Here is a 27,905-nt window from a genome sequence, read left to right on the forward strand (position 1 = left end):
TTTGGTTTTTTAAGGTATGAGGAGGGAGGTATAAAGAAATACTTTAGGTGGTGTAATAATGCTCGTAAAACTGGTCTTTAAAATTTATGCATTCATACACAAGGTGGAAAGGCTGAAATCTGCCACAGCAAGACCGAATGTGGGTGTTTCTTAGACAAAGTTACTGTATTACCAGAGTGGGCATGTTTGTCTTCTCTAATTCAAAAAAGGGTAGGTGATTTGGGTTAAGAAACAGAATTGAGAAATCTCAGGTTTGAAAATCCAAAGCTTTAATGATCAAAAGAGAAGGGCCTGTTCATAAGAGGTACTGGAATCTGCTTGAGAAACACTGCAAATCCCTTAGTTCCCCTGCAAATGTTGGTAGTTATGGGTCTTAAGTACTTTTTAACACCTTGAAGAATTGGCCAATACATTATCTTTTTAATGCTGTATATGATTTTTACCCTGACCTTCTCCCTTAATTAAGGCTTATTTCAACAGGGGAGCCATTGATTCAGTGAAAGAAAATGAACTCTGTAATCTGCTTTCCCCAAATTGAACTTATTTTTATTACTATTAATTGCTGCCACTTAGTTCTTGTGATGTTTTAACTGCTTGGATTTATTGAAACAATCATAGGATTCACTATTATCACTTGAGAAATGGGGAGGACAATGATGATTTACCAATGACCCAATGATTTTAAACCAGTATTACTCCGGATTCAAAGATTTATGCAGGCTGATTCCATTGTGTAAGTAGATGACAGTCTATCTGTCCCTTTCTCTTTTCATAATAAACCCCTACATTTTCAGAAGACTGCTAGCCTATAACCTTGATTTTGCTAAAACAAAGTCAGGGGTAGTTTTGCTCTGAGTTTTGTTTTATATAGATCCATGAAGTTCCCTGTTAGCTGTAGGAAAGGTTTTTGATTTAAACAGGACTGAAGTTTGAAGAAATTAAGACCTGGCTACGCAACTCGATTCGTGTTTGTGAATAATTACAGTGGTCTTTGAGAAGAGGTGAGAGACAGTGGGGAAGCTTAGAAAGTCAGAACAGAAGAGGGAGATGATCAAGTGAAAAGGATAGGAGTCAGACTGTATAAACGAGAGAGGGAGAGATAAGGAAAGGAGAGATGGCGATAAACCAGTAACACTGAAAACAAATGACAGGATATCAGGCAGGAATAATTGGTCTAGATAGTGGAAATGATTAAAGAGTTTGACCAGTTAGAAAGTGATTGGAATAAACATTTAAAATCCAATTGATTAACTAGAGCATTCAAACTTAATCAGATAGCCACTCAATCAACCAGACTGAACTAACTAGATGGATAATCTGTTGAACCAGCAAAGAAACCAAGTGAGACTGGGACAAGTTCAGTGATTTGTGAAAATTGAATGAAATCCAAAAGAATTAATCAATTAACATTTAAAATTATCAAATGCAAAGATAAATGCATGGATGTTCAGGTGGAAGCTAGTCCCATTTTCTGGCATGACTCAAAAGAGCCCGAAGGGCATTGGTGAGCAAAATCATTTTTGGAAGATGAAGAGCAAGAATGAGGAGAACATGGGACAAGAAGGAAAGATTTTCTGTGTGCACTTCCAGGTTGTAGAAGACAAAATAACGTCAGCACCAAGAACCTTATTTTTTAAAGGCCTGCATAGGTATCATACACACCAGCGCTGGATTCTGAGGTACCACTGCTCTATAGTGGTGCAATGCATACAAGATTGAGAAAAGGTATAATTCCTCCTCTTTCTTTACTACAGTGAAGACTTCTTTGGATTTTGGCTCAAGGCACTTCTATACCTCGGGGCTTATCTTCTGAAGTATTCAAGTTCAGCTTTTTTCTCTGAGAGGTCTCATTGCAAATCTGCCCCACTCTTGCTATAGGATCCTGTCCAGCTCTTCCCTTTTCTTGTCCAAAACCTTCCTCTTTCTGCCTCAGGAAGCGCTGCTTGCTTTGTCCTGCTGTTCTGTCTCTGCATGATCTACTGCAGCCAGCTTTTTTAGCAAACCAATTGCTGCATCAAACCACATTGTTTAATAATTCTGCACTGTATCTAGTGTGGGAGAGGTGCGGCACATTGGTGCCAGCAGAGATGGATACATTGAAGTAGACACTCCGCAATAGAACAACTAAAACCAAAAAGCCCCGACCTTGTAATTCCACATCAAATCCATAATACAAAAATAGAAATGCCAACTGACTAAACTCAATGCATTGATTTTTCCCTGCAAAATTTAAGAATCTGTAATGGGGGTTCAAAGTTTTCTGAAAAGGAGTGCGTGCCCTTTCAACAAATGAGACTCCTTTATGTTATATTTGGAAACAACCAGTAGCTGCACATCAGAATCTCGGTCAGGATCATTAAACCTGTATGTTGCGATTCTTTTGCTTTGAAGTCATGAAAAACGTGGGGAAAGAGAGGAACTTTCAAAAGCTGCCAAGTGTCTTAGGAGCACAAATTAATGGGAACTGTGCTCCTTACTCCCTGGGAGTTTTCAAAAATCCCATCATTACTGAATTGCACTGAGGCATGCCTTCCACCTGTGAGGATGAGAAAGGACAGACTGTGCACTGTGCTTCCATGGAGGCAGTTTTATGGAGTACCTCCATAAATGAGGTATACAGGGCTTTTATGAATTGAGCCTTTGAAAGTCCTGCTAGTAAGGCATATTGATCCAGAACTCACACACGGATGGCAAGATCTTAAATTACCAGTCAGGTTTTATTACATGAAAGAAATTTTTAAAATACTCCCTCCCCCCCCCCTTCTTTAAATGATTGCCAGCTGAAGTTCTGTACAACTGGGAGGTTGCAAGCACTTAAATAAGTCAGCTGGATTCTGGGTCCAATTCCAGATTGAAGTGTATTGTTCATGGGGCATGATTGATGGAGTATCAGCAAATTTGTAAGCAAAATAAGAGGTTTGGAAATGTTTTTCAGATCTACAAGGAAATATAATTTAGTCAACTCTTACAGAGAGATTTATCATGTTCCAAAAATAATATCAGTGGTGCATTTTTCATTTGATGTGAATGGAGATGAACAAAGCAACTATTTTGATACCTCAAAACTTTGAGGGTTGAGAGGCAATCTGTCTAGTTCTGTAAGATGATGGGTTGCGGCATACTGGGATCTAAGCTGTTTTGGTTGATTTGTGTGAGCCACAATCTAGAGTAAATGATTTTGCGGAGACTACAGCAGTGAATATTCTGTGCACTTAAGCCTAAATTATGTACTGGATTTTTAAGACATCATTTAGAGGTGTAAGCAACAACTGCATAAATCTAGCAGCATGTTATACAGTACAAAAAAAAAAGATAAATATAAAGAGGATGAAATTTCAATGTTTCTGTAGTATTGTCAGTGTTGCTATTGATTTATAGAAAGTCATTGTTGACTCTTTAAGTACCTCATGGAGTGACAGTGTATGTACATGTGTTTATGAACATATGTTAATGAAACCATAAAAAAAAGAAAACAATCACTCTAAGATCAGAAACACTAAGTGTATAGTTTTGGCAACAGTATTAACTCATCAGGCACTTTTATTGTACACATCAGTAACAAAACAGTAGCAAAATGACTCACCTGTCTGCAAAAATTGCCAAGTGGCTTAGACAGCAAAGTAATGGAAATATTTACTGCATGAGAGCTATTTCCCAAAGTAAAGGAAGTGAAGTGAGTAACTATGAAGTTACTTGGGTGGAGCTTCTGCTAGTGAAAGTTGTAAAGCACATTGTGCGTCACCCAATTAATTGTTGGAGCTTTGACTACTTGCATCAGCTGAAGATCTGTCCTTATATATTTAGCAAAGCTTTTGAAAAAGGAGGAGCCTAACAAGAGGTTTGATAGGAACATCACCGATTTGGACTTCAGTTTCTTTGTCATTGCTGGGCTCTTCATAGCTAACAGAAGAGTTTGGTTTAGAAAACAGAAGAGTTATGTTTAAGTTATAGCTATTCTTTCATTGTAGGTAAAGGAGGCTGGAGCTGATGCTTAGTGTTTGCAATGGTACCTATTACCATAAAGTTACATTGATTTTTTAAAAATTGGGTTGCAAAATACATGTTGTACAAAGTATATTTTCTAAAGATATAACTTACAACTGATTAAGACAAATGAGAAATGCAAAATAATCTTTTCTATCATATGTTGGAAAAAAGTTCTACTCCAAGAGATGTTTGACCTGCTCATCTTTGCACAGAGTGCTTTGCAGTGGTCTTCCATGCTTACGGTGTTTGTTTTCTGTTTTCTTCTGATTTCGTCTTTGGAGCACTTCCAACTTCCTCTGCTCCCAAGTGAAATCAGGCAATCTCTCTCATTTGGACAAGCCTATTCCTCCTCTTTCCCTTTAGTCGTAAAACATTCCTGCCTATCTAATCTCATCATGAAACATTTAGGGCAATTATTACTCCATTATAAGTTTATATTGTAGCAAGTAGTCTTCATCTTAACTGTTGATTTGTAAAATGTGGGCTAATTTGTGACTTCATGTAACTCCCCTTAAATTATAATAAATGTGCTTCTACTTGCTTCTTCTGTTACTAGCAGCACCAGACATCAGCAGTGTCTATAATGCATTACAGTTATCTTTCTCAAGTGTAACAGCAGTCAGAGCATTCTCTAGTTCATATTATTTTTTGACTTTTCAAGTAAACAGCGCATTCCTTTCCTGGACAATTAGGGTAATTGCCGAAATGAAACCCAAGTGTCGTGACCGGGCAGGATGCCACCAAATAGAAGTCAGTCATGCAAAATTACTCTTCCTACACTGCAAGCCCACAGTGATACTGTTCTGTAAATACTACAGAGGAGTTTATTACTGTTTCCATTTACTCATATTGCTATACCATCTCAGAGCAGTACTCATACTCACAGATGAGTCTGGTCTGTGGTGTGCACTGAGTACAAGCAAAGGACAAAGAAATTAGATTGTGAATTCCTTAGCGCAAATACGAAGACAAGCGGCAACAGATGAATAAGGAAGACCAAAGCCCTTTGGCCAAGCCACAGTGAGTGAGCATTAGATTAGCTGACACCTGGGGTGAAATTAGTTGGGAGGAAATGGAAACAATTTTAAACAGCCCTTTCATCGATCTTAGAAATGGGAGAGAAGTAGTGAGTAAACAGAATCAGGCAAACAATAACCAGCAGTTTACTGGTGCATCTCTAAAAAGTTTAAGTTGAGGGATTTGACTGATGAAACAGGAAAGAGTAGACTTACTGTCAGCTTTGAGTTTTTAGTTAATGCTAGGCATTGCCTAAGCTGCGACCGTGTTGGTATAATTGAGCGCTGTCACTGGGGACTCCTCTTTAGAAAATTGCACTCATCCCGAAAGTTACTCGGGCAGACAGCTTGTTCATGGCAGAGCTTCACTGTTTGCCTAAGGAATCTTGCTCTACTTGTGTGGGTTTTACTAAGTGCCAAGTGTTCATAAAGAGTGCGTAGGAAAGCCATTAGATGAAAAGACGACAGTTTATGTTCCAGTTTACAAAGCCAAGCAATGGACTTGTCCCTTTCTCCTTATTTCTTTGTCTTAATAGTGTATAGGCGACGTCTTTTTTAACACATCCACATTCTGCTGATGCTGGCTGCTTTTTTTAGCATTGAACAAAGGCCAGAAAATATTTTCAGTGGATAGGAGACAAAAAAATCTTCTCCCAAACTCCAACTTGCAAAGCTAATTTCCAAGCAGTTCAGCACAATTCTCAGTCTAGACCTCAACTGAACTGTCAGGGAATAAAATCTGTATAATAAACAGTCATCTAATTCACAACATCATGGGATTCAATCTCCCTAGGCAAGATTTAGTTCAGACATTCAGATGCTTTGTTGTATGAAGTTAGACAAGGTGGTATTCATCTTTTGTGACTTCAGCTATCTGAAAGTTAAGCATCATGTCAAAGCTAGTCTCTAGGGTCCCTCTGTAGTCAACAGAGAGAAAAAGAGGCACTTCAGAGAGCAATTCATTCCACCTTTAACATCATAGCATCATCAGAGTGTCAGAAAGGGGACAATGCTTTGCTTGAAGAATTGTAGCCTGGAATTTCTAACAGAACTATCCTTTTAAAGCCGGTGGGTGCTTTAATACCTGTAATCTATAAAGTTTGCCCACCAATTCCTCACTTTCGAATGAATAATGTCAGGCAAGGAACCTTTAACAAACTGATTCTCTATTGAACATCCTCAACGCTCACTGGTTAGCATGCTAGATAAATCATTTTATAGTAATTATTTTGCAGGAGTTTATTCAGAGTCTGTTAGGATAAACCCTAAAAAAAATTAAATGGCTGTTGAGTGCAAGATTAATAGTGCTATCCAGGAATACTTTACAATACCAGCATTACCAATAGGAGCTTCATCTGTGCAGCTTTGACAGGATGCTTCCAGTCAGACCTAGAAGCCTCTCTGCACTAAAAACACCAGCTGTTCTAGGAAACCTCTGTAAGTTTTAAACCAGAAATCAGCCCTGGGCTTTTACCCTCTGTAGATATTTTATGAATGGGTCTAGAAAAGAAGGTATATTTCTGAAAAAAAACCCACAGTTCTTTCATACAGAAGAACATTCAGATACAGAAGTGGTTTGTCAAAAGTAAAGTGGTAGTTGGTAGAAGCAGAGCTACAGCCAAGAGTCTTCTAATGGAGCCCTGTAGATCATATTGCTTCTCTGTATCCTCACAAAATCACTTATATGTAAAAGTTTTGATTTTTTTTGTTGACCACATTCCTTTATGGGAGGTCTCAAGGAAGGCTTTTTGAAAAATCTACTTAAATTGAGTGCATTTGGATATTGGATCCCATGCTGCTTTCCAAAGAGTGGTAATAGAAGATCCACATTATTTTTTCAATTACTTCCTTACCGGTAGGTGCAATTCCCTCTCTTGCATTATCTTGTTTATTTTTATTACCCTTGTGAATGACTCTGTCACTTCTGTTTAAGCAGAAGCGGTAACTCAATCCCTTAATAAAGCCTTAAACAACTTTGCTTCTAAATGAGGTTAAGATCTATATTATATGCAGCATTTGCCTTGAACCTTAATTCATCCTACTTCTGCAAGGAGATCTGGTTACATTCAGGAGTTAGTCATTTCAAATCCAGTTCCTGGAGATCATTGAATTCTAGCCTAAATTTCAACTGACAGGACTTCTTAGGCATGATATACCATGAAGAGTCATGTCAAGGAATTTCTATTCCATTACATTAGCGTAATCAGTATTTCTTCTTTATCAGGAAAATTTAAAACAATGTTTTTTTCTGAACAGAAAATTGTACCAAGTTTTTTTTTTTTATATATGTTCATTGTGTTTTAATAATTTTAAATACTAGTCTGCAAAAAAGCTGCTATGATTTCCTGTACATAAACACACCCTTTTATCGCCATTTTTGATTTAAAGAAAGGTCCCTCTTGTGCAGTTCTAAATTGAGACAGAATTTCCTCTGAACTTGAGCATACTTGCAGTTGTTTTTTTCCATTCTCCTTGTTTTAGAAGCAGACTTGAGCTGTATATCTCAGATCAAGACCAAGCTGTGTTTACAAGTTTTCCTAAAGCTGCAAAGGTAATGGGAGTTAGCAGGCTGTTGTTCCACAGTATACCCTCTTTAAAAAAGGGAAAGGGAAATACTCCCTCTTCCATAAATTGCTTTGCATAGTAAGAATATTATCATGTATCAGGATTATCTCACGTATTAGAATGACGTTTTTTAAAAGTGACTAGAACACAGCCACTGAGTTGCTCCTCTGCCTTGTAGCACCACTGTACTGTGGCTTTGCTCCTCTAGTCTTTAAGCAGGTCACAGGAGTCTGTAAGATGTTTTAATGCAGCCCAGAGAGCAGCTGCCATTTGAAAATGAGACAGGTTAACATAAAATACTTGAGTAGGTAAGAACTGTTGTTCTGGTCTCACCTGTCTGACTTTGCCTGAAATAAATTAGGGAGTACTTGCACATGCTGCTTCATCAGCGGATCAGGAGGGAAAGTGGTCCTGAACAGATGGAGGCAATAACTTCTCCTGCCAGTGCAGCTGGGGGAGGATGTCTGCCTGCAACCAAAGGGACTTACCTGTACCACAGCTACAAATAACTCCAGGATCTCGTTATGGTCCAGTTTAACTCATTAGTGTTGACAACCATGAGCTGAACTGTTGTTACTAAGGCTAGAGCCTTGCCCTGCCTGGGATGTGTGGAGGGAAGTACCTTCACTTTGTGAATTTGTGACTGTATAGTTGAAAGTACTTGTGGTCTGTTGACTCATGGAGAGTAACATCTGTAGAAAAGTATAAGTGAGGAACTCTGCCTTGTTTGTAATAGTAGGGCCAAATACTTACAAGAGATCTCAGGACCCTTCTGTGGCATTTCTTGCTGCAGTTTCTTCAAGCAGCAGATCTGTATTGTATTGAGTATCAGCAGAACTCAGAGATGGGCATTTCTTGAAAGCACCTTTTTGGAGAAATAAATCATGTTTCTAAAGCATCTCTCCACCTTCAAATGCGTGTCCACTAAAAATAAGCTTGGGTCCAGACTTGGTGCTAGTAGGTTTCTATTGCTATTTTCCGCTACAATGAAAAGCAATTTCCACTTGAATTTTGGAAATCTGAGCAGTTATAATAGTATCAATTACTCCAGTGACAAAGTCTGGAAGTAATTTTGGTCAGAAATTGAAAGTCTCTGTTCATAATCTCATCCTAAAACTGTAACAGGTACTCAGTACTTCACCTATGGAAAATGTAATGACTTACACAGCATCAAAAGTTGTTTGACACCAATATACATTGCTGAGTGAAGTTAGTGATTTATAATATTGCGTGTGAGATGTTAGTATCTAATTTACTGCATTAATCAGTGAATACCAAATCAGTTTGCAGATTGCATGTAGATCAATTTAATCTGTCACCTTAATTGTCAGTGAAATTTTTAATGTTGAGTTTACGTTAACTGTTTTCCATACTGCTTCTCACTGAGAAAGCAATAGCAGCGTAATACCTCCATAGTGCTCATATGAAACTGTGCAGGCTTCATGGTTGTTTTTCACTACTCTCCAAATCTGAGGTTCCCTCAGTTAAATCTGTGTTTTGCTAATATTTGCACGTTTTAATACAGGCCAAATGGAGAGAATGTTGTCAGTCCTGCCAGTGCTAACATGATAAAAAGTTGTCTCACTGTCTGAGTGAGTAGATTTCAGGGAACAGGATCAAGCTGAAATGACCCAGGGCTTCCTCAGATGCTGTATTAGCACGTGGTGATGACTCAAGTGATTCTGTCATCCTCCAGCCTCCATGTGTTACTCAAGGGTTACCATCATCTCCATTTTTATTCTAAGTTTGTTAAAACCGCAACTTAGTGCGACAAAGCTATTAAAAATTATTAGTAATAAGTGTTTTGACAAAAAAAAGTAAGGGAAGAAATGAAATTTTAACACCTTTTCCCTGGACTTCAGTTTTTTTATTTGAAACTATGTTAAAAGGCATAAAGGAAGGATGAAATATCTGAAATGAAACAAATTTTGAACAATAACAAGTTTCCTGGAGCTAACCAATCTTTTATTTCAGGTCAAATAAAATCTTTTGGAGTAATGCTGAGCAAACATTTTTCTTCTGCAGGGGACATTTTCATTTTAGATAGCTCTTAAAAATGAGACTTCTTTTCTGTGCGAACAAAAATATGCTGTTCACATAGTGCTAGTTCTAAACAATAGCGAGGCCACATATTCCCCACAAAGTGTTACTTCTTTCTGTCACGGGCAGCCAGATGGAAGCTTGAAGAAGTGAAGAGACTTATCCAAAGTCACAACATAAGAGCCAATTTGGAAATCCTCGCCATCGGATTCCTTATTTGATAGGCAGCATTTCTGAAGGTAGTTTGCTAGCAATTCAAGGCCCCTGCACACACAAATGGAGTGCTGGTTTGAAGTACCTCAAAAAACGATGCTAGGCTGCTATGTTTTGTCTGTTTTGTGCTCAGTCCTTTGTTATTTAATTCTTTCTTCCTTTTGTTGTGTATTGGGAAAAGGATGCCAGGCTTTTTATTTCCGAGAATACCCTGGATGAGCTGGTAACTTAGTCATGGCCTACCTGGCAGAGGCCTAGTGACTGCTGTGAGATACCTTTCACTTCTGCTTTTTCCTAGCAGAGACGAACAAAGTTCTCCAGAGACCTTCCCAGCAGGATTGTCACTGGACTGAACAGGAGAGGGAGGTAAAACGGACGTAGGATGGATGAGTTCTCGCAGTGCGGACAAAACTTGAGTTGCTACTGTCTGTGCTGAAACTGCTCCGCACACAGGGGGGCAATAATTTGGATTTGTCACCCTATCTTTGCCAGCTCTTAGTTCGCTTGGCTGTCCTACTGTTCTGCCGAAAACCTTTCAGAGAATGCAGCGGCTGTTGCCCGTAAAGACCTGGCTGCTGTGGACACAGAGGCCTCTGAGCTTCCTGACTATGTTGCTGCCTGTGGGACAGCGGATAATTGATTTTATCCATATTAGATGCTAGGGCAAGGCACTTTTATCATCTTTGTGATACCTCATTGACAAACTGTTTAAAATTATATTGCTCACTAAAAAGCAGCAGTAATACCTGTGGGATGGGAAGGAAGGGCATGGTCACAGCAGAGTTGAGAGCCTTTACTGTAACTACTGCTGCATAAGAGTCCTGCTGCTGTTTATCAAGAAATCCTGGAAAAGGAGGCAAGGCATTTTTCCTGGTGTAAGTACAAATTCCAGGGCAGTTGATTTTGTTGATAGTATTTCACTAAACTTTCTGAATGTAGATTCCCCATGCACTATGAGTTACATTGCAGGCTTTGAGGTACTGCAGTGATGCGAGTAGTTGGCCAGTGACATTCGTTATAGCTGGTGAACTGTGTCCACATCCCATTAAGTTAAAGCCCCGGGAGGGCTGGAAGTCAGGTATTTTAACTGTTCTCTATGTAAAAATATATATAGCGGGTATCTAATACCCTTGCATTCAGTTTAACTTAACTTTACCACGGAGAGGACCATGGGCAGCTTAAGATAAATGGAAGTACAAATACAGAGCAACCACTGGATCATAGTAAAAAACAGGAAGAGTTTGTGTTCCCTAAGATGGCTGACCTCCCCAAGATGGCCGCTGCTTAGAGATAAGACTTGATGAAATGCATACGAAAACTAATGTTAATCATTATTTGATCTTTTAAATTGATACTTGAAGACCAAGTGTAGACACATGTAAACGTAAAGTACCTTTTAATTCTCCCCTAGTCCATTTTATGGCCAAAAGGAAGTTTGGTGGTTCTTTTTTATTATTCAGTGTGTTTGTGCAGTTTGTGCTGTCGAGTGAGTCGTGTCCAGTACAGCTTGTTAACTGTAACCCTCTCCTAAACCGATGGGGTTTTTTTCCAACATCTTCTTTGAAACTGCGCCACAATCCAGTAGATCTTTGGTGGAGAGTATACAGAATTTCATTATTTCCTGAAATTGGTTTATATTTCTCTTTTCTTAGTTCCTTATATGCCTTAACTGTTTTTTGATTCCAAGACAGTCAGAATACTATGCATGTATGGCTGGGTTGGGGTCTGCATGTCATTTCCCTGTGCTCTGCTCCTCCTTCTGGTCCTTCCCATAATTATTCATGTGTAGCATACTACCCCTGTTTGCCACAAAACCAGACTAGCCCCATTTACTTTGCAGTGGGGCTAGCAACCCCTGTTTCATATTCTCTTTTTATTACTTGTTTTGTACCCAAAGGTTTATGTTTGCTAGGTCTTGATGAAGAATGAGTAGTAAGCTGTGTGTCCTCCTACTTCTCTATTTTGTATAATGAATCATTTTGCAATTATAAAGGGTTTAGTTATAAAGGATTTGTCTGCCAGGAAGAGGTACATTTGCGTTTATCTAGAGTTATGCTTTGCTGAAACCTACCCAGCTGGGAGGAGCATTTTACATAATAACAACAATAGCAAATTTGTGAGAATTTAATACTATTGCTGATGCTAGTTAAGAGAATAATTAATGGCCAACTGAATCAATTAGCAAAATGGGGGGAAGAGGGGTTGGAAGAACCTTCAAGGGGAGCTTGCACTCAACAGAAAGCCTATTGACAAAGTGGATATAAAGCAATATTTTGTGTTGGCATACATTTTACAGTGCCAAATTTGAAGATGAGAACTGTGAAAGAAATGACTGTCACTGCTGAGTAATTGTGTAAAAATCTTCTAAGAGTTTGATTGCACAGTCTACTCACTGAAGGGTAAAGATCTTAAAGAAAACCTAGATTATAGAGACACGTAAGACATGTTCTGTCTCTTTGATCTGTCTTTACACATAGCAACTGTTTTATTAAGATTCCTGTCACAGTATTAAAAATAATAAAAAAGCCATTTTAATATTATTTAACATTTGTCTAGCTATTCTGTTGTGGCTAGCAACCCACAGCCATCTCATACTCAGCCATCTCATACTCATTACCTGAGTAATGATATTGTCATTACTCTTACATAAGTCAACTCTTACAATTCTCTCTGCACCTCAGTATATGTTTGGGAAAGAGATCTTGCATGGAAAGCATTACCAAAGTGTATTTTAGCATGCCACAAGACAGCAGAGAGACTGCCTGAAACCTCGGTGGTCGTCTTGGAATTGTAATGTCATCCCTTCTTGTGTTTTTTCCCTACTATCTTCAGTATATACCTTGGCTCACACAGAACTAATCACTGTGTTCTTTGCTGACATCTGTTTTTTTCTGTAAGCATTCCCAATTCATAAGTCTTCCACATGTTCAAGGGTTAGCAGAGATCCTCCGGCAGGGATGCAGACTCCAGGAAGGAGTCCTTCTCCAGGCTTTTTTTGATGTTGAGGGCAGTTGACCTTCAGCAGCTTTGCCCCTGGGATAGTTTCATTCAAGTGTAGCAAGGCCTCAAAGCACAGCCTGATACACAAGAGCAAAGAACTGCTACTTCTCCATCCCTTTGGACTGGCTTCAAAGCACTGAGATGTAGGTAGTTTTCAGGGCATCCAGCTAGAAGAGTCACCAGTGAGTCATAGCATGCACCAACATACTGATGTTCAAGGAAGTGCGGAGGTAGGGTAACACTGCAGTGTTTCCTTTTGCTTCCCTAGAACTGAAAGCTGGATAGCCTCCATCCATATTAAGTCCCTTCCAGTGGCAAACCTGTTATGTGTCACTAATACTATTGTGCTCCCTCACAGCAAGTGCTCATGTGCAATTTCATTTTGCTTATGCTTTGAGATTTTGAGGTATTGTTGCGCAGTTTTTGAACAAAGTGGAAATTAGCTCCTTGACGACAATTTGTTGCACTTGTGCAACTACAGAGTTTCGCAGGTGTTGGCACAGTGGAGATGGGCATGACATGAAACTTTCTTCCCCAGCAAATTTCTGCTTCTACGTGGAACAACTATTGCTCTTCCACTGTGGGGCCGCTGCTTTGCACAGTAAAGCGTTTGGCTGTGATGTGAGGATGCATCACTGCACCCTGCTGAAAGGGACCACATACGCATGCTCGTGATTGTGCTGATTTGTGATATTCCACCCATCTCCCCCAGCAACTGATCTGCAGTAAGACCATAAACCTTAATTTAATACTGCTGACAGCTAAAGGAGAGATACTGCTTTAAACAGTTGTAGAAGCAGAATTGCATTTTAGAAATGAAAAATATGATTCCTATCTAAAATGATGTTTGAATACAATTAAGTGTCATACCTCTATTTGTGTTTTTCATGGCAAGGCATACAAATGTACCTCTGACTGGTTTGGCAGTGCTAAAAGCGCATGACTGAGATATTACTGAGATGCTACTATTGCAGGGTTCGGAAAGAGGTTATATCTGACCTGTGTGGAATCAGCTCTTGATGAGCCAAGCGATCTCCAGTCTCTCCTTTCTGTGACTTTTTCTTAGATCTGGTCAACTTCAATTCAACTGGTAGAGGTTGGAACAGGAGTCAGAGAGTCAGTCTGGTTTGGGCAATTTACAGTCTCATTTCATTATTTGAAATTGGTTCGTGTGTGCCTTACTTTCCTCATCTTTAAAATGTTAGTGATGTTTTTCTTGATGTGGTGTTTTTAAGAAATAAGAATGGGCAAAAAATGCACTATGTGTGGTGGCACTGTTGGTTGTGCTTGGAATTGAGGAGCCTGAACACGCAAAGACAAAATTTACTTGAGTAGTTGGAAGTGGATTTGTACTCAGCCTTCTACAAAGCAAAATGTGAAAAATTACTTATATTTCCTATCTAATCAACTCTTACAGTTTACCCAAAAAGAGGCATGCATGAAGTTTGGAAGCACTATTTTCATCACTTGCCTTGAGTAGACTTGTTTTATTTTATATTTAGTTCCATGTCTGATGTTGAGCGTGGACCCGTGTTAAATCTGCTCCTGTTGTCTATAAATAAGCTTAGAGATCTTAACCACCTCATGATTTTGTCAGCGTCCGCCGTATGTGGCAAGCAGCATTCATCTTCCAGTGAGCAAGCAATCAGTCTGGCCAGTGTTCCCTGTGGGTAAGGCTGCTGGCTGATAAGAGCTGATCTCCAAGCCTATTCAGACCCAGAGAGGTCTGATGGGAATGGCAGAGCTAATAATAGAAGTTGGACCTTTTTATTTTCCCTCTCCAAGGTTTGTATTCTGAAAAATTCACAGAAAATCACAGAAAACGTTTTTTGGTCTTTTTTTTTAACCAGTTGATTACTGTTACAAATGTATTAATCACTGCTTTTAGGAGAAGTATGAAAGCTGGGGGTGGTGGTGGTGGTGTTTTGTTTTGTTGGGTTTTTTTAATCTCACAAAGGTGCAATGGTACCTGAGAGAAAAGGGAATCAAATAGCAAATGCAGTCTGATATTGAAACACGGGCAACAAAAAGCAACTAGAAGAAATGAGATTTGGGATTTTAACAAAATTACTCTATCCCATTGTATTGTTCTAAGTCAGGATGTTCATATTTAGGGATGAAAACCTTAAAGATCTGCTGTGTGAGATGAAATTTTTAAAAAATTCCAATGACTATGCATACACAGTGTTTCATAGGTATTTGGGAATAAGTATTTTCCATCTCTTTTGGCCCTTTTCGATTTTGTAGATACTGCAGAATATGTAGGTACCACTGCATGCTGGAAAATCACACTTCCTTGTAAAATTCACTTGTTTACTTGCTTACTATTAATGTTTGCATGTGCTGTTGGAACTGCTTATTGATTGGTAAGCAAATCACAGGAAAAAATACATATGTTACCATGAGCCCTTACAAAAACAAAAAAGCAGCTAGATTTTGTGCAAGATTAATAGGGAAAAATATTATCATGTCATTTATCGCGCTCAGCAATTATTTGCTGTCTCAGGAGCTATGAAGATAAATATTAGATCCTCAGTCAACTTCCCTAATTGAAAAATGAGAAAGTGTGAAATAACTTTCTTGTTCCACATTCTTATTTCATTATAGTTTTAAGGAAGCTAGTTGTTGCTGTAAATTCAGAAAAGCTACATCACACCAACATTAACATTGGGAAGTCATTCAATCAAAAGGTAGGAGAAGTAACTAGACCTGGTCAAAAGCATTACCAAGAGACTGCAGAGGGCCCGGCTGCACGGCTCTGTAGGAAGTTCATGCTACTGAAAGGTGGCAGTGAACAAGTGCCAGCTCCTCAGGTGTGCTGTGAAGCTTTCTTTGGTGTAAGCAATCATACTGGCATTAGGGCAAGGCTGAAGGAGCAGGTGTTTTAAAATTTGTACACTAAGCATAACATCCCTACTTTGAAACAGCAGCAGAGAGGGAGAGAACATTAGAACTGAGCTGGCTGAATTATTGACATGAGTGAGTTCCAAACCAGTAAGTTTCCACTTGAGTTTCCTGCACAACATTTTATCTTTGTCTGAATTCACATGTTTTCAAATTTCTTGGGTTTATGACAATATTTAGTTATGTGTTGAAACCTCTTAAGTCAGTATTTCCAACCCAGAATTGTTTTGAAACTTCTGTTTGGTGAGAAATTTGGGCATTTTTTTTTATGGTTAGATACATTTTGAAATGTTGACATTTTCTGTGAAACGAAAATTCTGTTTCTACATGGCTCTAATGAGCAAGATTTCTCACCTTGGAGTAGCTCACTGTGGCAATGCTGTGCCCTTAGCATGCAGGACAGCGGGTGCTCCCTCAATGGGAAGTTATTTACTATCCTCTGTCCTGCCTTCATCAAATGTATGGCCCTGTTCATTTTATACCATAAATTATTCAAACTACACTGTGAAGACAGAGTAAATAATTTCCTTACAGGTTTTTTCATGGCTCTGTTATTATAACATCTTAGTTCCTTACAAATGTTCATGAAATGAACATCATAGAGCTCTTGTGATGAGTTTATTCCCATTTTATGTATAGGAAGTTAAATAAGAAGATTAAAGCCAATTTATGTAACTGGAAAAATGGGCAAGCTTTCAGGCATATACAAACACGGGCTGCTTTTTCTGCTTGTATCAGGCAGTCTAATAAAAAGAGATCGCCGCCTCCTACAAATGTGGCTTCGCTTGCATCCTTAGGCAATGACAGCAACAGTAATGATGCTGTTACAAAGATTAAAGCCAGAAATAATGAAGTGTTGACTAATTTTGGCTGCCTGGTGTGAGAAACCTGGAGTCCAATCTTTTTTCAAAGCGTTTTTTGAGGACATTGTGTTTTCCAAGTATCTCTCTCACTGGTCTCATTTGCAGCTGCGACCACTTGGCTTCTCTGCAGATCTGAATACAGGTGTCCTGGGGTGGGTGGCTGGAAAATGAGGCCAGTGTAGCTCACTGTGAAAGTTTTGATTTATGTGATCTGCCCTATATCGTGTTGGAGTTCAATGGCCATTTGCCAAGGATGGCTTCAGTTCCCTTACACATGAACTCGTCTTTCTCTTCTTTCACTTTCCTACCTCCTTTATTTCATACCTTCCAACTTCTCTAATGGTGGAAGCAGGGATATTAATGACTCGTATCAATAGAAAATTTACTTTGTCCTGGAATATGGCTATCCTCAGCACCAAGTGAGCCATTAGCCTTCAAATGTCTGTGCTGCTATAAGGCTGGAGGGTTGGAGATGAAGAGTGAGGAAATAATGTGCCCATCAGAAATGGCAAGTCATAGAAAAATCAATAATCAGAAACTCCTCAGAATTCTCACTATCCTTTTATAGTTAGACAGCAGCTTTTCTTTGTTTCACACAACCTTTAAATCCCCCAAGTACTTTCTTTTTAAATATCTGTATCAGAAATAGTGTGGCCAGCAGGAGCAGGGAGGTGATCGTGCCCCTGTACTCGGCACTGGTGAGGCCGCACCTCGAATACCGTGTTCAGTTTTGGGCCCCTCACTACAAGAAGGACATGGAGGTGCTGGAGCGTGTCCAGAGAAGGGCAACGAAGCTGGTGAAGGGCCTGGAGCACAAGTCTTATGAGGAGCGGCTGAGGGAACTGGGGTTGTTTAGTCTGGAGAAGAGGAGGCTGAGGGGAGACCTCATCGCGCTCTACAACTACCTGAAAGGAGGTTGTAGCGAGGTGGGTGTTGGTCTCTTCTGCCAAGTAACTAGCGATAGGACGAGAGGAAATGGCCTCAAGTTGCGCCAAGGGAGGTTTAGGTTGGACATTAGGAGAAATTTCTTTACTGCAAGAGTGGTCAGGCCTTGGAACAGGGTGCCCAGGGAAGTGGTGGAGTCACCATCCCTGGAGGTATTTAAAAGACGTGTAGATGAGGCCCTTAGGGACGTGGTTTAGTGGGCATGGTGGTGTTGGGTTGACGGTTGGACTCGATGATCTTAGAGGTCTTTTCCAACCTTAATGATTCTATGATCTCTGAGTCAAGGCCTTGAACTCAAACCAAAGGAGGAGCAGATGCAATTAAGAAGTTAATGACAAATACTTGTGACAGATAAGCATTGTCACTGAGGTTGCACAATCCATGATTTTTAGTAGTGTTTAGTGGAGGAACGTTAGACTGCAGCATTAGCCCATTAGAAAATGTTATTTAAGAGGTGTAATTAAATAATAGGAAAGTTTCTCTTTTTTGAAGGGTAGCACATATGGTGAGATAAGCATGGTGAAGTTCCATGGGTAGGTATTTGTTACTACATACATGCATTTAAAAATTGATATTTTTCACCACGTGTGCGTACAGGGTCTTGCCCCAAGAACCGTTGGAGTCAATTCAGCTGTGTCCAGCCATACTCCTCAGGGACAGCCCAGAGAGCAGCTGCTTTTTGGTAAAACATGCACAAGGGTGCACATTCATCCCGGGTCTTTGCAATTTCTGTTCATCTTATTTTGCAGAGTAGAAATGGCAGGGTGTTTTAACAACAACCGAGTACTGTCCTATTAAGCGCTCTTGTTTTAATGTGCGCTGAGTGGGAGGGCTTTAACTGACTGTTGGTCCCAAAAGCTTTCGCTAGCATTAAAAATTATGGCCTGAGAAGTTGAATGTAACATGTGAAGGTATAATTATGTTCAGCTTGATTAATCCTGCATGATAATTAGGAGCGTAGCCAGTTTGCAAGATAAGGGATATCTTTGGAAATGCCTGTAAGAATTTCAGTCTTCCCTCCTACTTGGCCAGCTGTGGTGGCAGTAGGTGAAGGTTCCCATTTTGCGCTGATCAAACATCGCAGTGTTTCTGGCCACATTCCTCAGAGACAGATACGCCAGAACTTGCCAGCGCACTTCAATTTCACTGCTGATCAAGGGAGGGGGGAAGAGAGAAGAGGCAACCCAAGTTGGAGAAAATCTGCTGAGGAGTGAAATACATCCCATTTGGCCCCACAGTCTGAGCAGTAAGTTGCTTATCCTGCGTTAGGCTAAGCCACATGTTTTTCCCCTTTCATGCTATCTGCTACATGGAAACTTAAGTCCAAAAGCATGGGCAGTCAAGAGCCCAGGCTGCCGTTTGTGTCCAGGGTCTGGTACTGGATTTGAACACTGCCAAGGCTGGACTGTGCTCAGAAGCAGGACCTGTGAGGTACAAAGTCAGCACTTGTCCGGCAAGGAGCTGTTTGTTTCTCCTTTCAATTTAGAGCCTGAAATGCCATTTGTTTAATGTTGCTGTTTAAATAATGATTTATAAGACTCCAAGCCAGCCGTGGTACAGCTTAATGACTGCTATAATTTATGGATGCCACTGGCTACATAAACATTGCTGTAAATATAAAGGATGTCTCCCACAAATTTTACTTTGATACTTATTTGATACCATTCATTTTCCTTTCCTTACACATCATCTGTGTGTGAGCTGAGGCCACTTGACTCAGCGATCCAGGTCATTCTGGCTCACCTTGCCAGGAGTGATTGGGGCTGGGAAATGAAAAGATCAAATGTCTATTTTTGTTACAAAATATTTTAATTAAAAATTAATTTTCCTTGAGCTTGGATGCAAACACCTGCATCAAGTGGCCCATTAAAAGGGTCATTTGTATTTGGGCTTTTTTTGGTTATCTATTTGTTTTCCTAGTTAATCATCTCCTTTATCCAATTCATTTTGCCTTTGTGCACACAGTAAGCAAGCAAACAGGAGACAGGAATAAATCATGCACTGTCACAGAGCCCAGCCATTCCCGGGGCTGCAGCTTTGCTATTTGTGTTCTCTAACCTATACAAGGAGCATGTATATACGCGTCTAATGCAAATCTGAGCTAATTCAAGCTCTGTCTCCTCAGAGATGAATAAGCATGCAAATCCGCTGCTTTGTTTTGGAGGAAAAGCTCCTGGAATTGCTTGATGTCTAGTTGCAACTGACAGCTTTTAAATACCACGGTCAGTTGACTTCAGGGGATTTATGCTCCTGGGCTGCAACAAAGACACCTGGGAAGATAGTAGGTGCTCTCGAATGCCTTGGTTCCATTACAATTAGTGTTAATGCAGTCATGTGCTTGGAAAACTGAGTGCCTTCACAAAGTTAAAATGAATTGAGTGAACAGGAAAACTCCATTGCCTACAATAACCCCTCCTCTGAATCTCTGCATATTGTATCCCAGCAGCTGCTGGGATAAAACACGGACATTGCTGAAAAGATTGCAGATAAACTGAGTGGGACATAAGAGCTGGTAATAAACGTGGGCATTTCTTCAAAGCCATCTGTGGGGTAATTCAAAGAGACAAAAGTACTTCCGAATCTGAGTAGGACTTCAACATTTTTAAGAGTGTCATGATGTTACTAATCTTATGGAAGAGATAGTACCTTTTCTTTAGGTGGTACTTCCAGCATCTCGATGCCATATAGGTTCATTGCATACCCCTAGGAGAAGGGATCACCTACTGAGTTACCAGAGTTGCTTCTTACAGTTTCCTAGCATCCATTTGCACACTGACCTGAGCCCGCTGTGACTGGCTTGTGACATGTGAAGAGCTTTGCTTCTGACATAGGGAAGGCTTTCAGCAGTGTTTCTAAAAGTGCATTTTTACAAGGAGCACAGCAAGGCCAAGGAGGATGTATTCTCATTGCCTTAAATCCTTACCAAGGGGCCTGCAGAAATTGTCAGCAACCGGCTCCGAGTTACTTGGTCTATTTTTTCTGCAAAACTCTCCTCTGTAGTCAGCCTTGACCTTGACTGAAATACAAGGGCACTGTGCAGCCTGTATGCAGCAAGCCAGAATTGCTCTAAGGCAGTCAAAAAAATTGAGCTGACAATAACACAGAGCACCCTTTTCAGGAGCCGGGGTCCTTTATTAAAAAGGTTTGGCATGTATTCCCCCCACTAGTGAATTGATTTGCGCCATAAAATAAGCTTGAAGAGAAATAGTGGTTGTTTTCCTACATGCTTCATTAATTTTTAGTTTTGGCAGGCAATATAAATAAAAGTATCAAATGCACATCTAATTGAATCACCAGTGATTCCCAACTCCCTGTAGTGCCAGAGAACATGATGTAGCTGCGCTGTTTAGCAAGCACAGATGAGTTAGGCAAACAATGGCTCACTCTGCCCAGAGGCTTTGGTTTAATCTTGAGCATTTACCCATTTAATATGAGACAGGGCAGGAGTTGTTGCAGTGGGGAATTCACAGCACAAACCTCTTCGTCCTTCTAGGCTCGCCTTCTAGGAGTAGTGAACTGGAAGCACAAATCTGCAGAGAGGCAGGAAGGTTTTGGTGAGTTGCATCTACACCCAGATTTTTGTGGAAGGGGCTCTTGCACTTCTCAAGCTTGGCCTCCTCCATACATACTGACTGTAGGATGTTGCTGAACTAATTCCTGCCTCCTCCAGGTGGCTGATCTAGAGCACACGTCTCTTAGGACAAGTCCTTTTTTTCTCTTTTTTTTAAGTATCTCACTTGGCTACAATCAAAAACCTCAGGATGAGAGAATTCCTACATTAAGGAAAATGATACCCATCAGGCTGGATGATCTCTGACTTCTCAGCTGTCAAGGGAATCAAGTGCCTCCAGAAAAGGACAGTGCTAAGGGACAAGTACTCAAGATCATTTCTGAATGGATGATACTGGCCTCTGTAATGTTCAGTGACCTCATTTCATAAGACTTGGCTCCTTTCCACATTGCTAGCTGCCTTTTGCTGCTTAGCATAGGTAAAATGAATTAGTGATTCTGGTATCTTGGTAGATGTAGTCTGCTGTGGGCTCCCTGACTCAAGGGGAGGGGAGTGCAGGATGCAGGAGCAGGAGTGGCTATAGAAGAGAAAGAAAACTACAAGCAGAGATCAGACTATTTTCTCTCTTGCAGAGAGAATATGACAACGTGATACATCCAAATCATAGGTAACACATGTTGACAGGAGGGTGTGATGAAAGCTTGTGTTCTTTCCAAACCATGTAGCCATGTTATTCCTGAACTAGACAGAGAGGATATCAATCTTCAGGACTGTCAGTCTAGCAGTAAATTCACATACAATTAAAAATCTATCATGTATATTGTGGTGTTCTTGAAAAGTACCACAGAGCAGGCTGCAGGATTTCTACCCTCTTTTCAAGGGTCAAAGATGTCTTCCAAGTCAAAACACCAGAAATGCCTGGGGAACTAAAGTTCTCTGTTAGGTGGGCCATTAGATATTTGAGAAGATTAAACAGGTCAAACAAAATAAAATAATTACTTTATCAAGTAATTATTGGATTGAGAGGATTTCGTGAGGTGTTCTCCCCTTCAGTGTTATCCAAGATCCTATGACCTGTTGGTTGAGAGGAAGGCAATTCAGTAATCTAAAGTGAGTTTTGTTTTCTTTTTCTCTAGGATCTGCTTCTGGCTCAAAAATGGCTCTGGAGGGTTCCTTCAGCTGCTGGAATGGAACAGCGATCAAGCTGGGGCAGGCGTGTGACTTCATCAGGGACTGCGCTGAGGGAGAAGATGAGGGAGATATGTGCAGTGAGTAAATCCAAACCGCCAGGCTGCATCCTCCTTTTCCAAAAGCATTGATTGTTTTGAATTTTAATGCCTGAGACTTTAGCACTAATAGACTAATTCGGTACTATCAAAAGACCAGTATCCTCCATAACACATGCAGTTTCTCTGGATGTCTGCCTGGCGTGCACCATTTGGTATGTTCCTGTACTCACCTGCATTAGTTCTGCAGCAGGTTCTTAAGATGCTCGTAGTGCTTCATCTCTTCTAAGGTCCTGATCAAAAATGCAAAGGAAGTATATCCTGAATAGCTAGATGCCTTACAGGATTATGAAATGTGTAGTTTGTTAGAGCTTTTAATCAAAATGTAACACAGCATGAGGCAGAAGGGAGAGGAAAGAGATAAATTCTCAGATGAAAAAGAGCCAGTAGCTTGTCTTTGACCAACTCCTGTGTCTTTGTAATTCCTCTTGTTTTCTATCCTCTCTTCAGCAGTCAGTAGTCTAATAAAATACAGCAGAAGATAGATAGCAGCCTGAGTTTTCTGAAAACTGGCTGTGCCTGAATACTTTGTAATTGTGCTGCATAACCTAGATACTTTAGGACCTTCTTTTAACCGTCTTGAAGATGCCTTATCTCTTTTGCTATACCCCTACATGTTCTACCTCCAGCATCTTCCCCTTTGCCAGTCTACAGATAGTTAGGAGTGGTGGATTGTCAGCCGTATGGCTATCCACAGGGCAAATATATCAAGAAAAATAATGGTTGAGAGTTCATCATTTACCAATTTAAAGTGTATGTGTCACAGCTGATCTAGCCTATGGACTTTGGTCGACAGAGCTGCATTGATTTGGTATGCAAAAAATGTGTTCCCTGACCAAAATATCAGTCCCAGCAAAAGCCTTTGGAATAGAAGAGGCAATTATTCTCAGTTTAGCTTTCATATGCAACAGTTAGAACAGGGTAGAACCTGGGTAAGGTAATTCAAACAAGCTGTGTTGATATAGGTGATGTCTAGACTAACAGACCTTTGCTGTTTCTAGCATAAACTTAACATAAGAGTGGCACACAACTTCTAGCAAATTCCAGTTCTTTGTTGCTAACAAAGAAATAAAGTAACAGATTTTATTGGTGTGGAGAACAGTGGTTTGACCTGGGATCATCTAGTAAACTAGTTAAAAGCTTGAAATGATATGCTTCTCCATCATGTTAGACACTGGTGTCTCGTCCATATTCACATATCAGGCAGCTGGCTCTGCTTTTGCCCCTAGCTGCCACCCTGTATCCTATGGTGAGCCAGTTGGTGGAGTGACCAATCCCTCTCTCGTATACGCTATCCACAGGGTTTGGTTTGGTTGCGTTTTCCCCCTCCTGCAGCATTCATCTGTAGCTATTTGCATAAAGCAGTATAGCACTTACAGTTGTGTCAGCAAAGAAATGTTCTGAGAATGTAAATGAGAAAATGTAAAAAGCAGAACATATTTAACCGCCCATTTAGCAGAGTTTCACTCCCTAGCTTGAGGAGAAGACCACACAGCTTATTTTCAACCACAGGTACTGGGAATGAGAGTTCTTACCCCCAGCCAAAAGGCCTGAAAAGCACCATCTTCCACCCAAGCAACAAAAAAGACTGGCTTGCCTTAGCAAGAGCTCAAGTTGTGGGTATCTCTGCTTATCCACTTACAAGCCTGCTCAATTCTATGGCTGGTTTGTCTGCTTTTGCCTCTTTACTGTGTTGAATATTGTTGGCATAAGACTTCTTACACAAAACAGAGAAATGATCTGATGTTTTAGATGTCAGTTACATCTGTATGGCAGCCCAACACAAAACGTATGTCATCTTTCAGCATTTCAGTTGTCATTTTGCTCCTGAGCAACACGGATGTTTTCATCAGCTTTTTGCAAGTGTGGCAAAAAGTGATTCAGATCCATAAAGTAGAGAAAGGGGTTTCCCAAATGCTTCTGCTTACACAAAAGAGCTGTCAGAAAAAGATGTAGCCATGCTCAAAACTGAGGGGAGAGCTTTTAAAATTACCATTAACCAAAGGCTTCTATCTTTGAGCTTCAAGGAGATGTTGGGGTTTTTTCCCTTTCACAGTCTTTTAGCTGTGCAGGTACTGATTTTTTTTTCTTTTTTTTTTTTTTCTTCCTATTCATTTGATTTTTTTTCCTTTCTTAGCTGAAAAAAAATCTCCCTAACGCCAGCTGTTTGTTATCATCTCTTTACTTATTAATGGCCAATGAAATGTCACGGTGCTTGTTCTGCATGCAACCAATTAGTCTGTGTAGAGAGCGTAAAATCAGAGAGGGATGACCCCTAGAGAAAAGCATGTTGCTGTTTGTCATAGTCAAATATCCTTGCAGGAGCAAAAGACAGCTTCAAAGAGGCAGGTGTGGAATTAGATGCCGAACTGTGTTGATTTGGGATCAGACATACAGATTTATGGAAGTGCCACACTGGAAATTACTTTGCAGAAGCATACTTTGCAGACACACTTTAAGACTTCAGATTGTGGTCTTTGCTAGTAAATTCATGCTTTTATGGATTATAACTTACTGCAAAAAGTAACATACTTCCTCTTATTGTAGTAGAGGATTGTATATGTAATATAGCTGGTATGGTACAAGACAGAGATGAAAACTCAAATTATTTACTAATATAAATTGGCAGAGCTCTGCTTTACAGAAAGGGAGAATTTGTTTCAGCAGTTTTGTACTTCTCTTTTTAGTTAACAATATCTTGGTTCAGTAATCTTTTGTTGCAGGGCAGAAAGTCTGGGCAAAAATAAGTGTTTTACTGAAAAAAAGTTCATATACTTTTGGCTAGGCCAAAATTATTTTACTTTCTGTCTCAAATTCACCAAAAAATTTCAGCCTGGGAAAATATTGGTTAATCAGTCAAAGCATGTTAGTAAAGTAATGGATATATTTAAAAAAAAAAATTAAAAAGAATGAAGGTACTGATAGTATATTTATTATCTAAAGACCCAGAACTTAGAGGATTCACTCAGGATATGACAAATCCAGGACTGATTCTTTCTTCTGCCTAAGTGAATTTGAACCCATATTTCCTATTTTGATGGAGAGTTTCCAATCCTGTGATCTGGAGTTCTGGTCTAGTTCAGAAGAAAAAGGGTTACTCAAGTCTCTCCTGAGGTTGTTCTTCCACATTTTATAAATTTTACCTGGAATAGGGGTTGAAAGTAATGTCCTCCATCTCTCAAATAAATCTCATAACCACTGGGTTATGGGGTAATTTTCACTCTTTGCCTCATTGAATATTTAAAGATGTTAAACACATTGCCAGGTGAGATAAGGAAGACTAGTATCGGATTCATGAAAGGAGTGATTCAGGCTCTGCGATGTGGTTGGAGGAGGAGAGCATGCACACATCTGTCAAAAGACCAGATGGCAGCTAGAATAGGAACCTATAAATTTGAATTTGTGATAACATGAGCAAGTGACCAAAAAAGCATAGATAATTAATTCTACAGGGGCCAGTTTACTTTCCAGGCAAAAATGCATGAAGAAACCACTGGATTCATTTATGTCCTAGTGATAGATACAGCCCAGCAGAGTCTCCCTGCAAACAAAATGATGAAGTAGCAACCTGTTGCCATGCAATGCTCTCTTAAGGTTCTTGTCTTGCATACACTAATCCTTTTGCTTCTTTCTTGATCAAAAGCTGTACCTCTAGCAACAAATTCTAACCTCTGGCAGTTCTGAACTCAGCAAAGCCTTCTGGTATTGCAGGATAACACTTCGTTGACTGTGTTGAAAAGTATTTTCCCTTTTTGTGCTTCATTTCTGGTAGAATTTGACAGACCAACTTTGCTAGCATAGAGGCAGCCATCGAAACAAACTCATGTTTAAGATTCTTGTGCTTCTTTAAGTTCTTTGAGTAGATGATCTTTTTGTCTTCTAAGACTTCCTCCTATATTTGGTAAAGGTCCATACATACCAGAGTAGATTTTTATGCTTGTGTCTTTTATAATATATGTCTGGAATTTCACCCAAAACATTAAACTGTAGTATCTGATTGATTTACACCTAGTTTTGAATCGAGAGTGTGCTCCATCCGCTTCATAAATTACGTCAGTTGCTAATTTTTCTTGTTATTAAAGGATGAAAAGTCTGCATTAAAGTTAAAAAAACCTTGAACTTAATTACCTTTCAAGCAAAATCTAAATCATTCTGAAGGCTTGAAAATATTTGATTAGGAACAAGCTTAACACCCTACAGCTTTTCTCTACTTCATCACTCAAATAAAAACAGAGACTCTTACGTTCTCACAGTGCTTCAATCTCACTGGATTACTCTATTCTCCGTCCCATATCCACAAGCTGCATTTTAATCTTACTGAGGTCTAAATTTTTTGAGGTTTCTGTCACTAATGATAATATCCAACATGGCAGGTTTCAATAGGTGTAATTCCTGCCCCATCGTTTACTTGATTTTCCAGTAAAGTCAGATTAGCTTTCCCTCATCAGTGCAGTGTCTGTGCTAATGTGAGTTTGAATTATGAACATTCAGAAAATTGAGAAGTACACGTTGATGGAAAAGTGCTAGCCAAAGAGCTCTTTGTGGAGTAGCAATATGTGGAATCGTAGGTGTTGTATATATTCAGAGAAAGAGCAGCAGAGAAAATGCATCCAGTGCATGGAACATCTGAAAATTCATAAAAAAATAATTTGTGGAGGAGGAATGAAATTTTCTGGGAAAGTAATAGCTTCTTATTTATGCCCTTACTTGTTCATTGACAGTGAGCTTTTTCTGGCCTCCAGGCAGGGATTGCTACTTAGATGATGACTCCTGCTGCTCTGACTTGTTTACATCATCCTAGATAGCGTATGGCCATGAAATGAATTCAGTTGGACACCGAGCCAAGCTGTTTCAGTAGGAATTCAGGACACATTATAATTTGTCATTTTCTTTGGATCCCAGCCTCAGGCTGCACAATGAAATATAATCAAGTTCTGTAGAGGGTAAAACACAGGGAAGCAACTCTCTGCTTAACAGCTTCACGTTTAAAGACTAGGCTGAATGAATTTGGAGATTTTTAAAAGGAAAAACTTGAAAAGGCCTTAACTCCAGTACAGGTTTTGATCTTTTCATAACAAATTTGGGTGCTTGCGGAAAATAATAATAAAACATGGCTCTCACCTCCATGAGAGGTTCCAGGTTCGAATTTGGCCCTACTAAAAAGCCCCAGATATAAGATTTGTTTCAGTTTCCTCTGTGAAGTGAGTTGTGATTCAGGCTCCTAGAAAATCAAATACTTGTGGTCTAGACACTGCAGTTGTGTGTTCCCCAGCTGTTTTCTCAGGGTAGACCAAGGAATAGGTGAAGGTGCCACTGACAATGAATTGCCTTTTAAGGAGGGTGAGTCAAAGCTGAGGCCCTGTCAGCAGGTATTTAATTGACCTGCAATCTCAGCCAGGGGGTTCTGCCGATATTTAAACATTTTGAATGATCTCAGATTTGGATACTGGTGCCTCACTTCATAGATAGAAAATTTCAGAGGGAAAAATTCCTAATAATCAAAACAAAATCTGAGTTCAGGAGCTTCCTTTTCTCACACAGAAGCTAATGAAATTGCAACATCCTCTTGCTTTCA

At 39.8% G+C, this 27,905-nt stretch overlaps 1 protein-coding gene across 1 annotated transcript in view; it reads left to right on the top strand.

The window, feature by feature from the left end:
• ALK (ALK receptor tyrosine kinase) overlaps window positions 1–27,905 on the top strand; it is a 316,153-nt gene that overhangs the window by 217,479 nt on the left and 70,769 nt on the right. Inside the window, exon 6 of the mRNA XM_075147934.1 lies at window positions 22,181–22,312. Within this exon, the coding sequence (XP_075004035.1) occupies window positions 22,181–22,312 (132 nt within the window). The remainder of the gene's footprint in view (window positions 1–22,180; window positions 22,313–27,905) is intronic.

This window comes from Calonectris borealis, chromosome 3 (genome assembly GCF_964195595.1).
Source record: "Calonectris borealis chromosome 3, bCalBor7.hap1.2, whole genome shotgun sequence".
Taxonomy (NCBI): Eukaryota; Metazoa; Chordata; class Aves; order Procellariiformes; family Procellariidae; genus Calonectris; species Calonectris borealis.